Raw genomic sequence first — 20,176 nt, 5'->3', positions numbered from 1 at the left:
AAAAGGACAAAAAGGATATAGCCAAGGGAAACATAGCAGAAGTAGAATAAAACCATTATCATTTTGTCATACATTTCCCAACAAATGTCCTAATACTCAAAGCAGGTGTGGAAACACGTTTGTCTTCCAAGGGTCACAGTACCTGCAAGATTAGACGGCAGTTGTTAAACACACAGCTTTGTGAATGTGAAGCCCGGAGAGGCGTCCCTGCCACAGCCCCTCATTCAGAAGCTTCATATCAAATGGAAGAAACTCAGACAGCAGCCTGAATATTGAGGCCATGCTTGCTATTCTCAGGCAATCCAACTCACATCTGGATAGTATCATCAAAGACAAAAGAGAGCGGAGGCAGAAGAGCCAGAGGGGAGATGAAATAGTCAGATTTGAACAACAACAACAAAAAAAAACAGAGTAAGCATTATACATCACCCTGAGAACCTCATCTTGGAAGGAGGGGCTTCCCCAGACTGCCTGAACCTCCTAGGCTGAGATGGCTTCACACTCCTTACGTCTAGCAACTTCTACATGTGTTTTTTTCCAAGAGCTTTTTCCTTGGTGCATTACAGGTGCAACACGTCTCACGCCATCTAGGGCTTGATTAGCATGTGACTTGTATTCTTTTCTGACTGTTCACGCTTACATCGTTTATCTCCTCAACTAGGTCAGAAATTAGAAGAAGGTCTCTCACTTCCATGCTTCCTTTAGCACAGGGAAGATTTTAAGAGGAGGCTGTCTTTGTAGCTCTTCTGGAAGGAGGAATGAGAATTGGCTCCATGAGCAGAGATGAGTGTTTGAGAGAACACAAGACACAAGGACCCTGGAAAGCGAGGCATGTGGGGAAGTGTGTGTGGAGCCCAGGGCTGCTGGCATAAGGGCCGGGGGTGGGGGGAATAGAAGACAAGGCCGTCTGGTAGTAAAAGTATAGATCATGAAAATCTCCCACTCTGGGTCATATGCAAAGGTTTAGATGATATTATAAAAGTGTAGGAAGTATGGAAAGAACGTAAAGTGAAAAATGGCCTGATCAGTTAACAAATCATACTGTTAGGATTATGCTACATGCTGCTGGGGCGGGGGGGGGGGGGGGGCGGTGCAAGCTGCGCATGCGCATGCGCTAGAGGGGGTGGGAACAAAGTCATTATGGCTTCGTGTTACCAGCAGAGTAGGTTTAAATTTTACTAGCTCTATTATCTCAGAAACTTGTTTAATCTTCAATCGCCTGTCTTCTTATCCAGAGAATAATCTCTATCACATATTGTTTGAGGATGAACTGAGCTAACTCATTTAAAGTCCCCAACATGTGCCTGGAATACAGGAGCTCAAAAATGTTTCTAATGATTGTGGTTATTAGAGGCAGAAGGACCACTCCTTTTTTATTCACTTAGCATTTGTTGGTCACTGTCTTTGTTTTTCCAACCAAGTCCAGATGAGACAAGAGAAAGGGAGTCAAGGGCTTGGAAGAGCAGCTACAGAGGCAGGAGCCCTGCCATGTTCTTCCCATCCAGCTTTGAGATTGGAGGAGAATTTGGACCCTGGGAACTTGGCATGGCACCAGTCCCATCCCCAGTGACATTCAGCAGCCCCTGTATGGAAGAACAGAACAATGGTGGTGTCGCACCTTGGTTTTATGTTGTTCAGAATAGATGAGGCAGAAAGAAGAATCGTAGAGCAAGGAGCGGAAGGTGCTTACAAAAGAACATTTGACGTGATATGTCTCTCAGGCCAGTAAGGGAAGAAGTGAGACTCTGGGTGCTGACAGAAATAGAGAAATGGAAGTCGTTGAAGAACCGGAGAACAGAAGAAACTATCCAAGAGCCATAGAGAGCCACAGGGGAGAGAAGGGAAGGAAGAAACGTGAGACATAGGAGGTGGGGTTGGGAATAATAAGAACCCTTAATTCTTTTAATAGTGCCCAGGCACTTCATGTAAACCACAGTTATTCAATAAATAGACATCGAATTAAATTCATATGCCTACATGTGATTTGACTCCGCGCCCAGTACATTGAAAGAATATAGTCTGCGGTCTTACAGGCTAACACCCTTACCTGTCAAAACTAAGAGATTTTCATCCAGGCACCGTGATTGTCGTCATGTTTTCTTCTCTGTCACTGCAACAGTGTTTCAGAAATCTCTGTGGAGAAGGATTTGTTTGTTTAAAGTTTAAGATGGGGTGTAGAAATCCAGAGGGGAAGGAACAACTGGTTCTGAAATGAACAAATAATGATAATAAATGAAAAAGAGTCTCATTGCTATATATGTGAAGAGTAAGAATAAGGTCCTTTAAAAACTATGTGAACAGAGAAGCAGCAGGAGTGGTGTTTGAGAAATTTCTAATCTCATGCCCATCAACAGCAGCCATCACAGGGGCTGGCGGGGGCGGGGAGGGGCGGAGAATGGAGACCCACCTGCAGAAAACACTCCAGACACACGGCATTGACAATGGTTAGCTGCAGAGGCTGCCCATCTCCCCCTCTGGGTGCTGACCACCTCTCTCTTGTGCAGGCAGGAGCTGATGGTAGCACTGAAAGAAGGAAGGCGAGATCTGAATGTGTTTCCGTAGACTGTTGAAGCCAATATGTACTTACAGTGGTCAAAGCCATTTAAAGATGCCTTAGCAGTTCTGAATGGGCCATTTCTGAGCCTCACATCTGGGGCCTGTGGGACACAGGACACTTCGGTGGTGCTTCTCTTATGCTTGCCGTTGGCCCAGCTGGGCAGGAGGGTCTCTTTCCTTGCATAAGGATGCTTTGGGGGGCCTGCCATGCTTCTACCACAGACCGCTGGGCCCTGGCCATTCTGGGCAGGAAGCTGGCCTGGGCTAGATGTGGAAGGTTGCTGGGCAGCTTCTCTGTTTCTTCCCCTGGGGCTACGTGGATCTGCTTCTCTCTGCCTGTTTACTCCTCTCCCCTCCCCTTCCATGTTTCTTCTGCAGCGCCCTGGTCTCTGAGGCCCCACCATTTCAAATAGCACTTGACTTTCCCTTCTGAGGTGCCAATACTGGCCTTTCCTCTCCTCCACTTTGCAGATAAGCTCATGAGGGTTCAGTGACTCTAGGAACGTTTCCATTTAAATTTCCGGGAGCCAGCATCTGATTTAGTCAGGCAGGCCTATGCATGGACGGCCCTGAGTTGGGTCTTCAATCCCGGTGCAATGAGCTCAGAGGAGGGAGTAATCGCCTTCAACATTCCTGGCCAGGACAGCAGCAGCAGAAGCTGCGGGCAGAGGGAAAAACTTCCCCAAAGCAGGTGTCAGCTGAAAAGGCTCCCATAGAAAGGATCAATGTAGGTCCTTTTGGCGCCTCAGTGCTCAGTAGATTTGTACAGCAAACTTAGGAAGAAAAGCAAGCAGCATATGAAAGAAGGAAATATATGACGGTGGGAACCCCTTTGATCCAGGTAAAAAAAATATACATATAGTCTGGCTCTGAAGCAAGTTGTCTAGAATGTGCCAGAACATGTTCACGGGACTATTTAGCTGGCTATGAGAGATGTAGACAGAAATAACCCATTCTCATCAGGGGCGATTTCCGCTACTTCTTTTCAAGTTGTGCTGTGCTGTTTTGATTGTCACTGGCTTTGCATTTTCCCTTTCTCCACCATGGCTGTCTTTATAGCCCATGGAAGAGTTTTATTCTGTCATCATTCCTGTTTCTCCTACATAGATCAGCGGCTGCATATCTTTCCCAGCATTGTTTTGTTTTGTTTTGTTTTGTTTTGTTTTGTTTTGTTTTGTTTTGTTTTGAATAGACACTGATGGTCTTTGCTCTTTTCTGTGAAAATTCGGCAGACATGTGTTTTTGCCCATAAGATTGGGTCTCCCCCTGCCACCGTGCCTCCCTAAGAACTATTGGCCATGGCAGGTCAAGACAAGCACGTTCTCTCCCAGGGGAATCCATCTGTAGGCATAGCTGAGGTGACCAGACCCTCTCCTAGAAATGCCAATGAGATCAGTTCCACAGAGAGCACATCTCCAAGGAGTCAGATAATCAGATAGTCACATAGAGTCAGAATTGTCACCTTCCAAAAATCACTAGTCTAAAATAATGCTGTGAGGTTTTTGTAATATACTGCCTCAATTATCTCCACAATGAAAATCCCCTCCTAAGTTCTATGAGATTTACTCAATTGGCAATAAATGTATACCAATATTAATGAGGACTTAATGTTTCTCAAGAAATATCACTGTCCACCTTTTTACGCTTAAAAGTCAAAATGAAACCCCTTTTTGAAAGCTTTATCTGCAGACAAGGGCATTTGGAATTGTGCTACCTACTGGGACCAAACTGGAGGAGGTATGGGTTGTTGCTTTTGTGTTTTGTGTTTTGTATTTTTTTTTTTTTGGTACAATATCATATCTTTTGAAAGGAAATGCTTGAAAGGGACTTATTTGTAGAAGCAGACTGACTGAAGGAGTTATTCACAAATAAAATCCAACTGCAGATGATTAGGATAGCAATAATGTTAATGAAAAGGCAGAATACATTCTGGGTATGTAATACGGCTTAGCAGTATATTCTGAATAATGTAACTGGTGTGTTTCAGACTGTGTTTGTTTAAAGGTGCTCTAACGGTATTTGTATGACTTCAAATACAGAATACATGAAAATCGTTGAGTAGGGAAATCTGAAAAACTGAAAGAGAATGGCATTCAGCCATCTGAAAAGTGGGCCCTTAACTTTGGGCAACATTAACTTCACACCCTGACTTTCTCTAGGTTTTCTGTTTACTTTTATCCTAAAATGGCATAGCTTTGTTTTTCAGTAGTATATTAGTGAGAATCGTTCCTCTGCTTTTTATTTAAAATCACAAGCCCATTAAACATTCATAAAGTTCTTCCTTCTTGATCCCCATAGAATTGGGTTTTATTACTGAGAGTAAAAAATTGCTGATAGAAAATCTGCATCCATTTGTTTATTTAAATTCAGTTATTTAACATATAATGCATCATTAGTTTCAGAAGTAGAGGTCAGTGATTCACCAGTCTTATATAACACCCTGTGCTCATTGCATCATGTGCCCATCTTAATGTCCATCACCCAGTTACCCCATACCTCCACCCACCGCTCCTCCAGCAATCCTGTTTATTTTCTATGATTAAGAGTCTTTTACGGTTTGTCTCCCTCTCTGATTTTGTCTTGTTTTATTTTTTCCTCTCTTCCCCTATGATCCTCTGTTTTGTTTCTTAAATCCCACATATGAGTGAGATCATATGATAACTGACTCTCTGATTGACTTATTTCGCCCCTTATAATGCCCTCTAGCCCCATCCATGTTTTTGCAAATGGCAAGATTTGAGGGGCTTCTTTGATGACTGAATTGTAGTCCCTCGTATATACACACCGCATCTTCTTTATCCATTCATTTGCGAACAGACATCTGGGCTCTTTCCCTAGTTTGGTTATTGTGGACATTGCTGCTATAAACATTGGGGAACCTGCATCCATATTCCATAGAGTTTTGTTCTGTGCAGAAAAAGTGCCCTATGTATTTAGACAATTAGTGGAAACACACGTGTGTGAGCAGAGAGGCCTGCAAAGGGAGGCACCGCCCCACTGGGCCACATTCTCACCTTCCTTGGAGGTACTCTTTCCTCCTTTTCAGTGTCCTCCTGAACAGCCCAAGCAAGAAATGATTGCTTCTTTTAGATTCCCTTGCCTCTCTCCTCCCCTAGATCCAGTCTGTAGCTATAGCCGGGGAAATCTTGAATACGTGGATGGCCTTGTCACTGTGTCTTTTAAATCGCTCTCATGGAGTACCACCACCTGCAAAGCCAAGTCCTGGGTACTAGGATAGCTTACGAAAGCTCCTGGGGATTTGGCCTTGACTGACCATCTTGCTTAAGCATCTTGCTTAAGGTTCAGAGGCAAGCATCAGAAAACAAAATAACAGTGGCATAGGTAAAAATAAAGGTCTGTTTCCTCCGGCATAGGCAGGATGCAGAGCTGGGCTGCCATGCTCCTCCACTTTGGCCAGCTTCTTCATCTTGTGCCACTCCAACAAGGAGTAAAGAAGGATGTGCCTTGCACTTTGGAGACATTTCCCAGAAATTGCACATGCCATTTCCAATCATATTCCATTAGCCAGAATTAGTCACCTGTGCACATCTAGGGAGACTGGGAAACATAGTCATTATTCTGAAACTACTTTATAGTCTTTAATAAGGGAATCCTTTCTCTCTCTATTTCATTGAATGTTACAATCTGACATGGGCAGCTTGCATGGAGGAAAGACAAAAAGGCCACTTGACCCTGAAACGACTTGTGGAGATTTCTTCATCCCAATGTGCCCCCAAACCAGAACACAGTGCTCCCTGTTCTCCTGGACAAGGTCCCTTGCGTTGTCTTTCTAAAGCAAGTCATGATGGTCTGGTTGTCAGTCTTCACTGAATGAGAGAGTAGAAGCCCTTCATTTGGTTCTTCTATTTGCATGTAAAGAAAAATCATGAACAGTAGCTCTAAATAAAGACATGCAGAGAAATCAAAGTGAAATAAGGACTTGCCAGCTTTGCAAGACTATTTTCCCCTTGTCAGCATCTTCTAATATATGGTTGGGTTGTTTTTCCCTCGGGTCTAATAAATTACCTACCTTGAGAAGTTCCTTTACAGTGCTGGATCGTTCTTGCTTTAGTCATCATTGGTACAGCAATGCTTTTGCTCCAGGTGTGGGAACTCTAAAAACCAGGCACATCTCAGGTACCTGAGTGGCCCAGTCAGTTAATCCTCCAACTCTTTGCCTCTGCTCAGGTCATGATATTGGGGTTGTGGGATCAAGCTGCACATTGGGCTCTATGCCCAGCATAGAGTCTGCTTAATATAGTCTCTCCCTCTCCCTTTGCCCCTTCCCCCCACTCCTGCACTCTTTCTCTCTCTCAAAAATAAATAAATAAGTCTTTTTTTTTTTTTAACAGATGTTTTGGAGGGAAAAAAAAAACAGATGCTTTCACACCTCAGAGCTCATCTCATGGTGACCAATATAGTCAAGAAATTTTCCAAGCCAAAAATTTACTGTATGGTCTGATAGTAAAATCGAACTTAAGAGGACAACAAAACACAATTTTGAAGTCATAGTGAAGAAAAATATCAGAGATAATCGCCGTAGTCATAGAAACCCTTATGAAGGCATGTTGACCCACACTTCCCACCCCTGTTCAAAAAAGGAAGGCATGAAAGGCAATTTCCCTTTCCATTTTGAGAAATCTTTTATGGCCACTTAAAATCTAATTCAGGGGCTAACAGCTTCCTTTCCCAAGAATACAGAAGATAATGGGAATTGTTATTCCTCTTTTTTCTTGACTAGGTCATGTCTCTCTGAGCACATTATAAGTCTTTGGCCATTACAGATTTGCTATATGCATTTGGTTGCCCAAGGTATTAAGTTGTTTATTTGGCCTGGACCAGAAAGACAGATTGAGCATTTAGAAATGTTTATGATTGTTTATTGCCATTTTTTCATGACCCTGTTTGCCCACATCCTAGAGAAAAGGGAATAAGATCTCAGTATCCTTTTACAAATATTAAGAAAAAGGAAAACTAAGTTATTTATCCTTGCTGCGATGTATTACCCTCTAAGAAAATGTAAGTGCTTGACTCTGTGCTGAAAATCATCCACTTATATTTTAGTAAAACTTATGCTGTGTCTGCTACAAAAATTATCATTTAACTAATTCACCACAAATGGCTTTGTAAAAGCTCTTCATTTGCTCTGCTAGTCCTCAGGTAATATTGTTTTATGTCAAATGCTGTTGTTGTAGTAAAGATAACTAAATACTGAACAGTGAGTCAGTTTTGTTCATTTTGGGGTAAATATGTATAATTCATGTTTTCAGCTCTTGCCAGTTTCACATTTTACTTTGTAGAAAGTAGCTACCTGAGACCCGGGTACTTCAGAAGGAAAATTTTGAAGTATCATATCATTATTTCACAGAGATTTTAATATGTGTAATCCTAAGACTTTTTCTGTGACTATAACCCTATTGGGTTGTTTTTTTTTTTTTGTGGGGTTTCTTTTTTTCCTTTTAAGTCCATATTTAAAAGCCAAAAATGTCGGGCGACTGGGTGGCTCAGTGGGTTAAAGCCTCTGCCTTCAGCTCAGGTCATGATCCCAGGGTCCTGGGATACAGCCCCTCATCGGGCTCTCTGCTCAGCGGGGAGCCTGCTTCCCTTCCTCTCTCTCTCTGCCTGCCTTTTTGCCTACTTGTGATCTCTGTCTGTCAAATAAATAATAAAAAATCTTAAAAAAAAAAAAAGCCAAAAATGTCTTCAATGGGACCTGTTTTATATAGAGAGATTCCCTCATCAATGGATTTTTCCATCTAAATTAGTTTGTGCCACAGTTTTGCCAAAAACATGTTTTTAACCCTCTTAAATCCTGCCTTCCCACAAACTAATCACAGGATCATAATGTCATGCAAAGCAGTCCCAAAGTATTTTTGCAAAAACCTCCTTCCTCATTAGTCTCTGTTCAGTGGGAAAGTTTTGATTTACCTGAACCACAGATATCATGAGTCCTTCTTGCCTTTTTATCTCTTCAGGTGTCAGTTTCTTTCTGTCCTTCAGAACAGACTGTCTTCTGTCTAGACATCCTATAGTCAGTAGGGCAGGCAAGCTCCTCCAGACTTTAAGTTCAATACAGGTAGAGAACATCAAGAGGTGGGATATTCTCTGATGAGCCAGCCATGGAGGCTCAGAAGTCAAAGGTTCACAGAGGTAGAAGGAGCATCCATCTGCCTGCCTTCTCCTGCACCCTGAAACCACTGGTCTCTGGAATGCCCATGAGATGGTTCCATGAGATGCCCTTCCTTGCACATGCCCCTTCTCTTGTCACACAGTCATCTTTTCACTCAAATCATAGTCTGGACCACACTGGGAATTTTTGCATTGATGCATTAATTCATTGAATAAATATCTTACCCAGTTTGCACCATCATCCAAGCCTTTGCTGGGTACTGGATGGGTAAAACATAGTCCATACCCTCAAGGAACTCATAATTTAGCAAACTAACCAGTTTCAAAAGACTCCAGTGATTAAACTGCCTTGATCAGTTTTGCTGATCCATTAATGCAGACGCTGAGAGACTAAGAGAAAAACAGGAAGTCATAAAATCTGGATAGGGATTTTCAACATTGTCAGGAACTCCCATATACAGTACAGCCCATGGAATAGAAAGACCTGACCTCTCAAAAGTATGCAATCTTCTTCATTAGGCCATGTATGTGTGTTTTATTGTGTTGTGGTTGTTTTTAAAATAAACCATTTATCTCTCCCTCTCTGAATATCTGAAATGACATTAGTGATATTTTGGACAGTAATGTTGGCTTTTCAGGACAACTCTTATTATGACAATTTTTGTTATGGGAAGCTTTCAAAATAAATCAGACTGTTAACAGGATCTCAGTCAGTTCCCAAAGAAGTTAGAGTCGAAAGAAGATACTCTGCCCTGTGGAACAGCAGCCTCTGCTACTAAAGCACAGGGAAGACCTGTGCTTGGAATGAGCTGAGTTCCCACAGGTGGATCTGTTGGGGTCACTTCTCTCTGAGGCAGATCTGCTCTCAGGCCCAGGCCCTCTGTGTCCTCAGGAACATTTCCAGGGCCTTTCCTTTGGCCATCTTTCTATCACTTGTGAACATTTAACTAGAAACCTTTAAACCAGGAAGTGAGATACCATGATATTCAAACTAGTTAATTCAAGCTTATCCTTCAACCACTCTCCATTTGTTAAGGAAGAAACTCTAGGGGCTCCTGGGTGGCTCAGTCAGTTAAGAGTCCAACTCTTGGTTTTGGCTCAGGTCATGATCTCAGGGTTGTGAGATGGAGCCCTGGGTCAAGCTCCACACTCAGCTTGGCATCTGCTTGAGATTCCCTCCCTCTTCCTCTACCCCTTCCCCCCATTCTCACCTCCACACTTTGTCTCTCTCTCTCTCTCTCGAATAACTACATCTTTAAAAAAAAAAAAAAAAAAGGAGAAGGAGAAGAAGAAGAAGAAGCAGCTTTTTATCCCTTTAATGACAGGAAACAGGGGCAGATTTTCTCTACAGCTCTGATTTATTTGCCACCATCACTATTTTCCATTCTAATTACTATGGTACTGGGGTGGGGGGTAGTTATTTGTGAGCTGTAATTGTTACTACAGAATTCTAATGGGAAGGCATGTGACAGAAAGATATATCCTGAAGTTATAAGGGGCCAGTCACTTCTCTCGTTTTTTTTCCACCCACGTTTATTTTATTTACATTAATGGAGTACTTACTGTGTGTTTACCTAACTGGCCTGGAGCTAGCTAGAGAGATAGAAAGGTGACTAAGAGGTAAGCCCACCTACAAGAGACGAACGAAACTAGCCAGGGAATGCCTGAGACAAACAATTCCATAGGAGCTGAGAGACTGTGCGGCAGATGCCATGGAAACACAGAGGGGAACTTATTCTCTCTGCAAGCAGGGATCAGCAGAGATTTCCCAGAGAAACTGAGCCCTAAGGGTGTGCATGCTTTACTTTGTTATTAACAGACAATTAAGACTAAAACCAGAGAAGCAAGGGAAAGAGCCATCCATTTTACTGGAATCCTAGAGGGAGGGGGTTTGCTTTCAGGTAATGTTGAAACAATTTAGCATTTTATGGTGAGTGCTATGAATTGTGTAAGACTGATGATTCACAGACCTGTACCCCTGAAACAAATAATACATTATAAGTTAATTAAAAAAAAAAAAAAGAAAAAGAATTGCCTGGGAAAAAAAAACAATTTAGCATTTTTTATAGTTTCCTTTTCCGGGTTCACTAGCTTTCACCCCTACCATCTCCCGGTATCTGACTGGAGTGGGCTTTCCCACCTACAGAGGGGATAGAGCTTATCCAATAACTATTAAAACTGCTTTCAAGGACCTGATGAGTTCTTCTGCCAGAAAGGGAACATAGTAGTAGACACTCAAAAGTGCAACATCTATTTACCAAGTGTTAACCATCGTCTCTCTCTTATTCTTCGTTACCCCCAGGTCTTTGCAGAAGACGGGTCTGGAACCTAACCACGGGGTGTCCATGACCCCCGAGGTTGCCGCCCATCAGCAATGAAAGGGTTATCGGGCAGCCGCAGCCACCACCACGGAGTCACCTGTGATTCGGCCTGTGACTCGCTGTCACACCACTCCGACCGCAAGCCCTATCTGCTGAGCCCGGTGGAACACCACCCCGCGGATCACCCCTACTACACTCAGCGGAACTCCTTTCAGGCAGAGTGCGTGGGCCCCTTCAGCGACCCGCTGGCCAGCAGCACCTTCCCGCGCAGGCACTACACGTCGCAGCAGGAGCTGAAAGACGAGTGTGCCCTGGTGCCGCGCACTCTGGCCACCAAGGCCAACCGCATCCCCGCCAACCTCCTGGACCAGTTTGAGAGGCAGCTGCCGCTCAACCGGGATGGCTATCACACGCTGCAGTACAAGCGCACCGCCGTGGAGCACCGCAGTGACAGCCCCGGCCGCATCCGGCACCTGGTCCACTCGGTCCAGAAGCTCTTCACCAAGTCGCACTCCCTGGAGGGCCCATCCAAGGGCAGCGTCAACGGGGGCAAAGCCAGCCCTGACGAGACGCAGACCGTGCGGTATGGCAAGCGCAGCAAGAGCAAGGAGCGCCGCGCGGACCCCAAGGCCCGGCCCAACACCTCCCCGGGCTGGTGGAGCTCCGATGACAACCTCGACGGCGACATGTGCATCTATCACGCGCCATCGGGAGTGATGACCATGGGCAGGTGCCCTGACCGCTCGGCCTCGCAGTACTTCATGGAGGCCTACAACACTATCAGCGAGCAGGCGGTCAAGGCCTCCCGGAGTAACAACGACGTCAAGTGCTCCACCTGCGCCAACCTGCCTGTCAACCTGGACACGCCGCTCCTGAAGAAGAGCGCGTGGTCCTCCACTCTGACGGTCAGCCGTGCCAGGGAGGTTTACCAGAAAGCCTCGGTTAACATGGACCAGGCCATGGTGAAGTCAGAGTCTTGTCAACAAGAACGCTCCTGCCAGTACCTTCAGGTACCATTTATGTCAAGTGATGGATGCTTAGAAATCATACCTGCTCATTGTGTGGTGTTTTCTCCTGAGTCCTAGTCTTGGCTTGGCTGTGAATTGCCTGCATGAACCTGAGAAAATTATTTAGCATTTCTCTGGCCAACTGCTCCTATCAGGAAACAAACCGGCTACCCAACTCCATCCAGTTATCTTGAGATACTAGATATAAAAGTGCTTTGAAAAGCACGCCTACATAAAGCCAAGGAGTTATTAATGTTTAGTGTTCCTCTTTTGTCTGAGGGAACATGGGATAGGGAGGCAAGAATAGGGGAGTCAACACAGAATTTTAAAATAAATCAATTTTTTTTCCACAAAAGTCAACAATGATCTTTTGAATTTTGGAAGGAGTTTAATTAGATCTATCCAGAGGGTTTTTGTTTTTATTATAAAATTCTGCCTTAAACTATTTGTTTGGAAAACTTGATCTATATCCTCACCATTGCAATTGTTTCACCACCTCCAACACCAACCATACTCCCACCTGAACCCCCAAACCCCAGGGCACAGGGAATTGGAATAATGCCCTGGGCCCTGAGGAGGTGGAGATCAAGCCAGTTTGGGGACCTGACAAGCACAGCTGCAGAGACCCAGGACAACAGAGAAGAGGAGGAAAAGCAGGGGGGAAGCATCCATGCAATAAAATGCAATTAATGTCAGCATGTAAATCCCACACACGTATAGACCCAAGGCAAGCTGCTCCTCCTCTTCCAGTCTCCTCATGTCTCTCCCTAATGCCCTTCCATTCACTGAACCTAGATTCCCCTAGATAAAAATGTCAGCAGCAGAGTCTTTTTTCTTCTCCCTCTCCTCACCACCACCACCCCCACCCCCCCGCCTGGGGCCAATTCCTCTCTCTGATAATTGTCATCTTCCCCAAGATATAACCAATCCCTTCATATTTTTCCTGTTCATGGTGTCTTTTTTTCCCTCTCTTCTCTCCTGGTACACCCAACCTTTTTTTTTTTTTTTTTTTTCTGTTGGACTATAAAGGCATGACATAACCATTTCACACTCCCATCCTAAGAAGAAGTACAAGAAAAAAGTCTTCCACTGAGAATTCAACTTTTTGCTCTCTGAATTACTCCTGACAAACCTGGTTCCCTTGAAAATGCCTATACCTGGCCCTGAGAATATGCCGGGCTGGCAGTCACTGGGCAAGGACAGTGTCAGAGTCCATCCGAGGGTTCAGAAGAAGCCACCAATATGTGGATAGTTTTCACAAATAGCACACAATTCCATGGTCAGTTTTTCCCACTCAGAGTGGTATCATCTTATTTACTATAAGGTTGCTAGAGGAGTGAAGCCATCAAGAATTTTTAATGGAGGGCGCCTGGGTGGCTCAGTGGGTTAAGCCGCTGCCTTTGGCTCAGGTCATGATCTCAGGGTCCTGGGATCGAGTCCCACATCGGGCTCTCTGCTCAGCAGGGAGCCTGCTTCCCTCTCTCTCTCTGCCTGCCTCTCCGTCTACTTGTGATTTCTCTCTGTCAAATAAATAAATAAAATCTTTAAAAAAAAAAAAAGAATTTTTAATGGAATTTTTAGAGCTAAAGAGTACATTTATTCCAACCTCCTCATTTAGCATATAAAAAAACTAGCCTCTAAGAAAGGTAAAGGCTTAGTGGGTTATACTGTTGTACTGTTAGTATAGAGGGAGGAGAGAATCCAAGTCACTTAATTTATAGAAATGACCATAACAAGGGTTACAATTGAAGGCTTTAGAAATTCTTTAAGCATATCAATCTTACCCGCCACCTAGAATAAAGTATTTTAATTAGAATGTCTGTCCCAGGGGTGCCTGGGTGGCTCAGTGGGTTAAATCCTCTGCCTTTGGCCTCAGGTCATGATCCCAAGGTCCTGGGATGGAGCCCCGCATCAGGCTCTCTGCTCAGCAGGGAGCCTGCTTTCCTTCCCATCTCTCTGCCTGCTTCTCTGCCTACTTGTGATCTGTCTGTCAAAAAAAAAAGGGGGGGAATGTCTGTCCTGAAGAAAGAATGGGTAATGAGATAGGAGCCCTAGAACAGGATAGTTTAACTATGAAAGTTCTGAAATGGGTAGAAGAACAAACAATAAAACAAAAACAAAAAGCAAAAAACCCCCACACAACAACAACAACAAAAAAAACCCCACAACGAATTAAAAAAAAAAAAAAACTGGACTTTAATAAGTAGTGATAAGATTAGATGAGAAATATCACATTAAAGATGAAAACTCTGCAAGGATCCAGAACCAGCCTTTGTTGTGACAAAATTAGTATCTTTTAACCTTTTTATGCTTGCATGATTGCCTACATTCTTCCTACCTCAAATTCATTTTTCTTTCTTTTTTTATGCCTTTTTGCAGTAAAAGGCTCAAGTAGTGGAGAAAAGTGGAAGGATAAGGAAAGAAAGAAGGAAACTGATATTGACTGAAAAGCTACAATGTATCAGAAGCTGTAGCAAATGTTTTCACATTTGTTATTCCATTTAATTTTCAAAATAATCCTGACAGCTTGATACAATAATACTCTGATTTTACAAGAAAGGAAACTGAGATGAGAAATGTCAAGTGATTTTATTTATTCTTTATTTTTTTAAAGATTTTATTTATTTATTTGAGAGAGAGAGAGACAGAGTGAGAGAGCATGAGAGGGGAGGTCAGAGGGAGAAGCGACTCCCCATGGAGCTGGGAGCCTGATGTGGGACTTGATCCTAGGACTCCGGGACCATGACCTGAGCTGAAGGCAGTCACTCAACCAACTGAGCCACCCAGGTGCCCTATCAAGTGATTTTAAAGCCACGCAGCCAAAAAGTTGAAGAACTAAGAATTAGACTTACATCTATTTGAGACAAAATAGCTCTTTCCACTACATCTCATCACAGCCCTGGAATCAAGGGCATGAAAATACTGAACAAGAGGAAAAAAATCTGTAGAGTAAACATATTATTATTAAAAAGCGTTTCAGTAAAATGAGAAAGAAAGCTTGAAAATTTAAGTATGAGATTTAGTATCGTAGCATTATTACAGCTCATATTCAAAGGTTTGGGAATTCTATTTTTAAGTTATTTAACTTCTTTTAAGCCAGTTTTTTAATGAAATATTTGAGGCTTACAGAGAAGTATAAAGGAAAATAATAATAAAACAAATACCCAGTTATATGTAACCCAACTGGAGAAATAACACATTAACTACAATAGATCGCATATATGCCTTCCCAATCCTATTTATTTTTTTTTATTTAAAGATTATTTATTTATTTATTTATTTGACAGAGAGAGAGAGATCATAGGTAGGCAGAGAAGCAGGCAGAGAGAGAGGGAAGCAGGTTCCCTGCTGAGCAGAGAGCCCAATGTGGGGCTCGATCCCAGGACCCTGAGATCATGACCTGAGCCGAAGGCAGAGGCTCAACCCACTGAGCCACCCAGGTGCCCCCCCAATCCTATTTCTGTCCATTCCTCCCCAGAGTAACAGTTAATCTGACTCACCACCCAAAGGATCTTTGTTTTTAATTCTGAAGTTATTGAAAGATTGAAAGAAATTAATATTTTTTATCCTACAATAACTGCAATAATTAACACTGCACCAAGCTAGTTAAACCCTTTAAATATAAACTGAGCTCAAAGGAACACCTTCTTTAATAAATATTGACATTTATTGAGCTCCTATTCTGTGCAAGTCTTTCACACTGGGGGAAAATATTCTGTATTTCAGTGTGAGAAGGTAGTGTGTCTAGCAGATAAACCAAATGTAGAACAGTGGGTTCTTCCCACCCACTGTGCAGAGATTAAAGTGCTCCTGGTAGGAAGGGAAAGAAGGAGCTGGACACTCACAGGGGTGGGAAGAGAACGGGGAACTCCTGAAACTGGACATTCTCTCCAGCTCTGTTCTTTCTTTAGAAGAAAGAGAGACTCCACCCTTCTGCCAAAGCTCCTCTCAGGAAGACAGGTGTAGCCAGCCCCTGCCAACTCCCATGGAATGATTTCATTTATAAGCTCATTCTTAGAAGCATATTTGGGGAAATGAAAAAAGAATTTTTTTTCCAATTCTATTATCTTAATTACCAGTAGTGAAACTGGATTTACAAATGTGTTTGACCTCAGCCTCACAAAGTTTACTGGATAAAAGCATTGAACTTCAAAGGAGGAAGTCTGTGTTCCAGCCCCTGTTTTCCACTAATGTGTTAACTGTCACTCATTAACCAGTGACCATCATCTCAGCTCTCTGGGTCTCCTTCCTCTGCTATAAGATGAGGCATTTGTCCTAGAGGACCTGTGATCTGAGTTCACATTTTTAAACTCCTTATATACATATGAGGTGTACTAATTAGAGCAATTTTCGAGAGTTGCAAGGCCTGGAAACTCTCATTTAATACGTGTCTACCAAGAGTACATGTTTTTCCAGTGTTTCTAATTTGCTCTGTAAAACTCTGTGAGGTATTTTACAAGTGAAGAAACTGAGATTTAGTAAATTAGGTTAAGTAACTTGCCTAAGAGCACACAGTCAGTAAGTGGCAACACGGAGGGTCAGAACAGAGCTGTCCACCTTCAAAGTCTGGATTTTTCTATCTACCATGTCCAATCCCAACCCCTTCCAAATATAAAACAGAGGGAGGGAGTGGCACGTAGCAAATACCTGCTATGTGCCAGAAAACACGCAGTATCTTATTTAGTACCTGAAATAACATTGTAAAGTGTTATGTTTACTCCAGTTTTGCAGGTGACTAAACTAAGGCAAAAAAGATTAAATCACTTCCCAAGGAAGGCATATAGTAAGTAAAAGAGCTGAGTCTGAGTCAAAAATGTGCTCCATAAATGGAAATAAGTGCTTTTTACTTTCATTTTATTACCTGTTTTATTCTGTAGCAGATGTATGGGTTCCTTTGACCTCCTCTCTGTGAATGTAGCTAAGAATGCATGTATATGAAATGTGACCTATCTTAGACAAGCCATGAAGGATCCATCTGTCCCTAGTTTGATTCAAGACTGCACAAAGGTTAAATTAATATTCACCAATAATAGAATCTCACTACTAGCAAAGTTCTGATTCTCTCTTTGGAGAATTGCCACTTGGAATTAATTTAACTTAAGCCATTGCCATTTCTGTTACACAGAAAAGGAGAAGTCTGTAGGTATTTGGCCTCTGTCTGACATTGACTTAGAAATAAAATACTGTAGCTTGAAATTATGGCAAGATCCAGTTAATACATCAATTGTGATCTGTGCTCACTCACAAGCTGTTTGTAGTTAATAATGATTAAAAAAAAAAAAGACTCCCTTTTTCTCCCAATATTGTTATTTTTAAATGTCAAGAATCAGATGTCTGCTGTTTAGAATCTTGTACCACTGCCAGTGACTGTAACAGGGTTTGGAGCAGGGACATGGATTTGAAGACTTTAAAACTGTTTAATTCTCAGTTGAGATGTGGTTGGCTTTTATACATTTGGAATAGAGCATTTATGGCACATCTCCGGGTAAGTGCTAATAGTCAAGTAAATAAAATAGGAATGGGCTCGAAGGAGTAAAAGGAGTTTTTATTGTTGTTTTGGTTTGCTTTAAAAAAGCAGGATTTTTGGTTCTGTATATGCCTCTTTATGTGAACGTTATGTGTTGAGTGACTAGCATATAAAGCCATTCAGAGGAGCAAGATTTTAGATTTCCAACTGTTAACCTGAAAAAAAAAATCCCTTCAATCATGTATTTTGCATTCATCCAGCAGCAGAAACAGGAAAAGGGAAACAAAACGCTCTCTCCGGTAGAAGTAGAGACACACACAGGGAGAGAGAGAGAGGGAGAGAGAGAGAGAGAGCAAGACAGAGACGGAGAAAGAAAGCCACTCTCAGAGATGAAATTTTAGGAGAGCGAAATGATCGACCTTTTTAAGGCTGAGTGGGTTTCTTCAGTTTGTGTGCAAGTTTCAAGAAATGGAAGGACTGACCAGGTTTGGGTACAACTCTTTTATTACTTTGTATTTGGTGATAGTGTGTTGTTGTTTTGAGTGGGGTTTTCTTTGGGGGGGGAGGGATCGTTTTTGTTATTTTATGTCTTCTCTAAATAATAGCTAGTGAGACTGAAAGATCTAATAAACTAATGTATGTGCAGATGGTGAGTAAACAGGTTGAGACACTGGAAACACTGGATACCTACAAATCAGTGTCTCCACAGAGGCTTCCTAAAATCTTTCATTGACACATTTGATCTAAGGAGCAGGGTGCTATTCGAGGATATTGTGTGGCTAGTGATTGAAATGTGATCAGTTGTTTTCCATGACAAGGATCCTGAAAGCTTCCTCAATGCTTACGTTCCTTTGCAAATTAAAATTTCTGGACAGCTGGGGTTGGTTGTTTTTTTTTTTTTTTTTTCCTTTTGCTTCCTTTTCCTTCCTTCCTTCCTTCCTTCCTTCCTTCCTCCCTCCTTCCTTTTTGGGGTTTTTTTTTTTTGTTGTTTTGTTTTGTTTTTTTGGTTTATTGGTTAAATTAGACTCCACAAAAGATCACTGAAGAATCATTCATAACAAGCATGAACCCAGGATTTTTTTTTTCCCAGTGCAAGTACAACTATTTTTCAAAATTTTGTTCAAGATTATTTCAGTCTTTGCCTAGTGGGAGTTTCTCCTTCCCTGGCCGAGGTTTTCTTTCCTCTTATTTTAGAACAATTTAAATTATATTAAATCAATGAAAACTACTTTATGTGAAATGTGTGACAATGCTGAGCAATTCTGCGAGTGACTTTGGTTACTTGGTTACTGCAATGCTTGCTTGCTGCCTTAAAAAAAAAAAAAACCATCGGCCACATTAATTAATAATTTTCTTTATTTTTAATTTAGATTGTTTTGATAATCAATTAAGGAGTGTCAAGATTCTTGAATGTATTTCCTTCATGGCTTGCACAATCTTCTATTTTTTTTCACTGATCTTAGTAAATATACCCTCTGTTGGTAGAAAAATGAGGTTACTACTGTCTGATCCTAACTTTGAAGGTAGAATCAAGTGCACAGCTAGCAGAATCCTGGTAATTCTCTCTCTGATTCTAATTCTCACTATTGCCCAAATAGTAGTGGAGATGTGGGGAAAACCATTGGCAAAAGACTGTCCGGAAGCTGGGGTCCAGAAAGAGTCAGTGGTAGCCAAAGGAAGCTCGAAAAAAAAATAGGAAATCCTTCTTGAAATCTGTTGAAGAAACTTTACGATTCTTGGTCTGCAGTTTCATTATTCTAAAGTACTTGGCTAGCCACAATCAAAGGTTCCATAACCTGTTTTCTGATCAGACCGGTTCAATCTACTAAAGGAAGGTCTAGCACTGGTTAGCACAGAAGAGAAAAAAAACAGCCTTGGATCTCTTCGTGGACAGTGGCCTTTATTTCCTCTTTCTCTGTCCTCCTTAGAAAACAGGTTGCTTGGTTGCAAATTAAAGGCAAAAGCTCCAGGTAATCCTTCACATTCTCTGGAGAAATAGTTACTCATAATCTCTTGTCCACTTGGGATCACAGCTTTACCCAACTTTACATGAACAGTGACTCGTGAATGCTAGGACACACTGGTCTTTTGTTTGAGACGTTATAGGGGCTGCTAAAATATATGTACAATATTACCAAGTTGGCTTTGATTTGGTGATTAGGTTTTCACCATTTTGTTTTAGTTTCAAAGGCAACAACCTCTCTTATTAGGTTAGTGTGCTCCCCGGTATGCTGTTGAATAATGGGGAAATTCCATCTTTCAGGTCTAAACAGTTGAAACCAGAACTTTACACGGTTCAAACCATAATACTCCCTGGTCAGATTTTTTTCCTGTCATTTGCCAGCTTGGTAGAGAAAAATGAAAATTGGCCTTTTCAGGTAAAACCAGGTTACTAATGATATCCACAAAGAATTATGCGACCTCACTGATTTGTATTACTCATTTGAAACTTTGAACACATAACTTTTCCCACTGGATAAAAATAACATATGTGTATAACTTCCCATCCAGGGCTCATTTATCTGATTCTCATAATCATCTTGCCTATCTCCTATCATTTGGTTTTGTCCTTAGTAACTGACATCTGGAACACTTATGGCATGGGGAAATTTCTTTTACTTAATTTTTATAAATGCATATTTAAATGTTTTTATAAATTCTTAGACAGAAACAACAGTGGGGGTGGAGGGGTGTCC

General features: G+C 42.1%; 1 protein-coding gene across 1 annotated transcript in view; it reads left to right on the top strand.

The window, feature by feature from the left end:
- The window catches only part of DLGAP1 (DLG associated protein 1), an 812,994-nt gene that overhangs the window by 546,977 nt on the left and 245,841 nt on the right, over nt 1–20,176 (top strand). The window contains exon 4 of the mRNA XM_082699052.1: nt 10,988–12,016. Coding sequence (XP_082555178.1) covers nt 11,060–12,016 — 957 coding nt within the window. The 5' untranslated portion in view covers nt 10,988–11,059. The remainder of the gene's footprint in view (nt 1–10,987; nt 12,017–20,176) is intronic.

This window comes from Mustela nivalis (genome assembly GCF_964662115.1).
Source record: "Mustela nivalis genome assembly, chromosome: 14".
Classification (NCBI taxonomy): domain Eukaryota; kingdom Metazoa; phylum Chordata; class Mammalia; order Carnivora; family Mustelidae; genus Mustela; species Mustela nivalis.
Note: the sequence above shows the minus strand (reverse complement) of the source record. Positions and strands in the feature narration are given on the sequence as shown.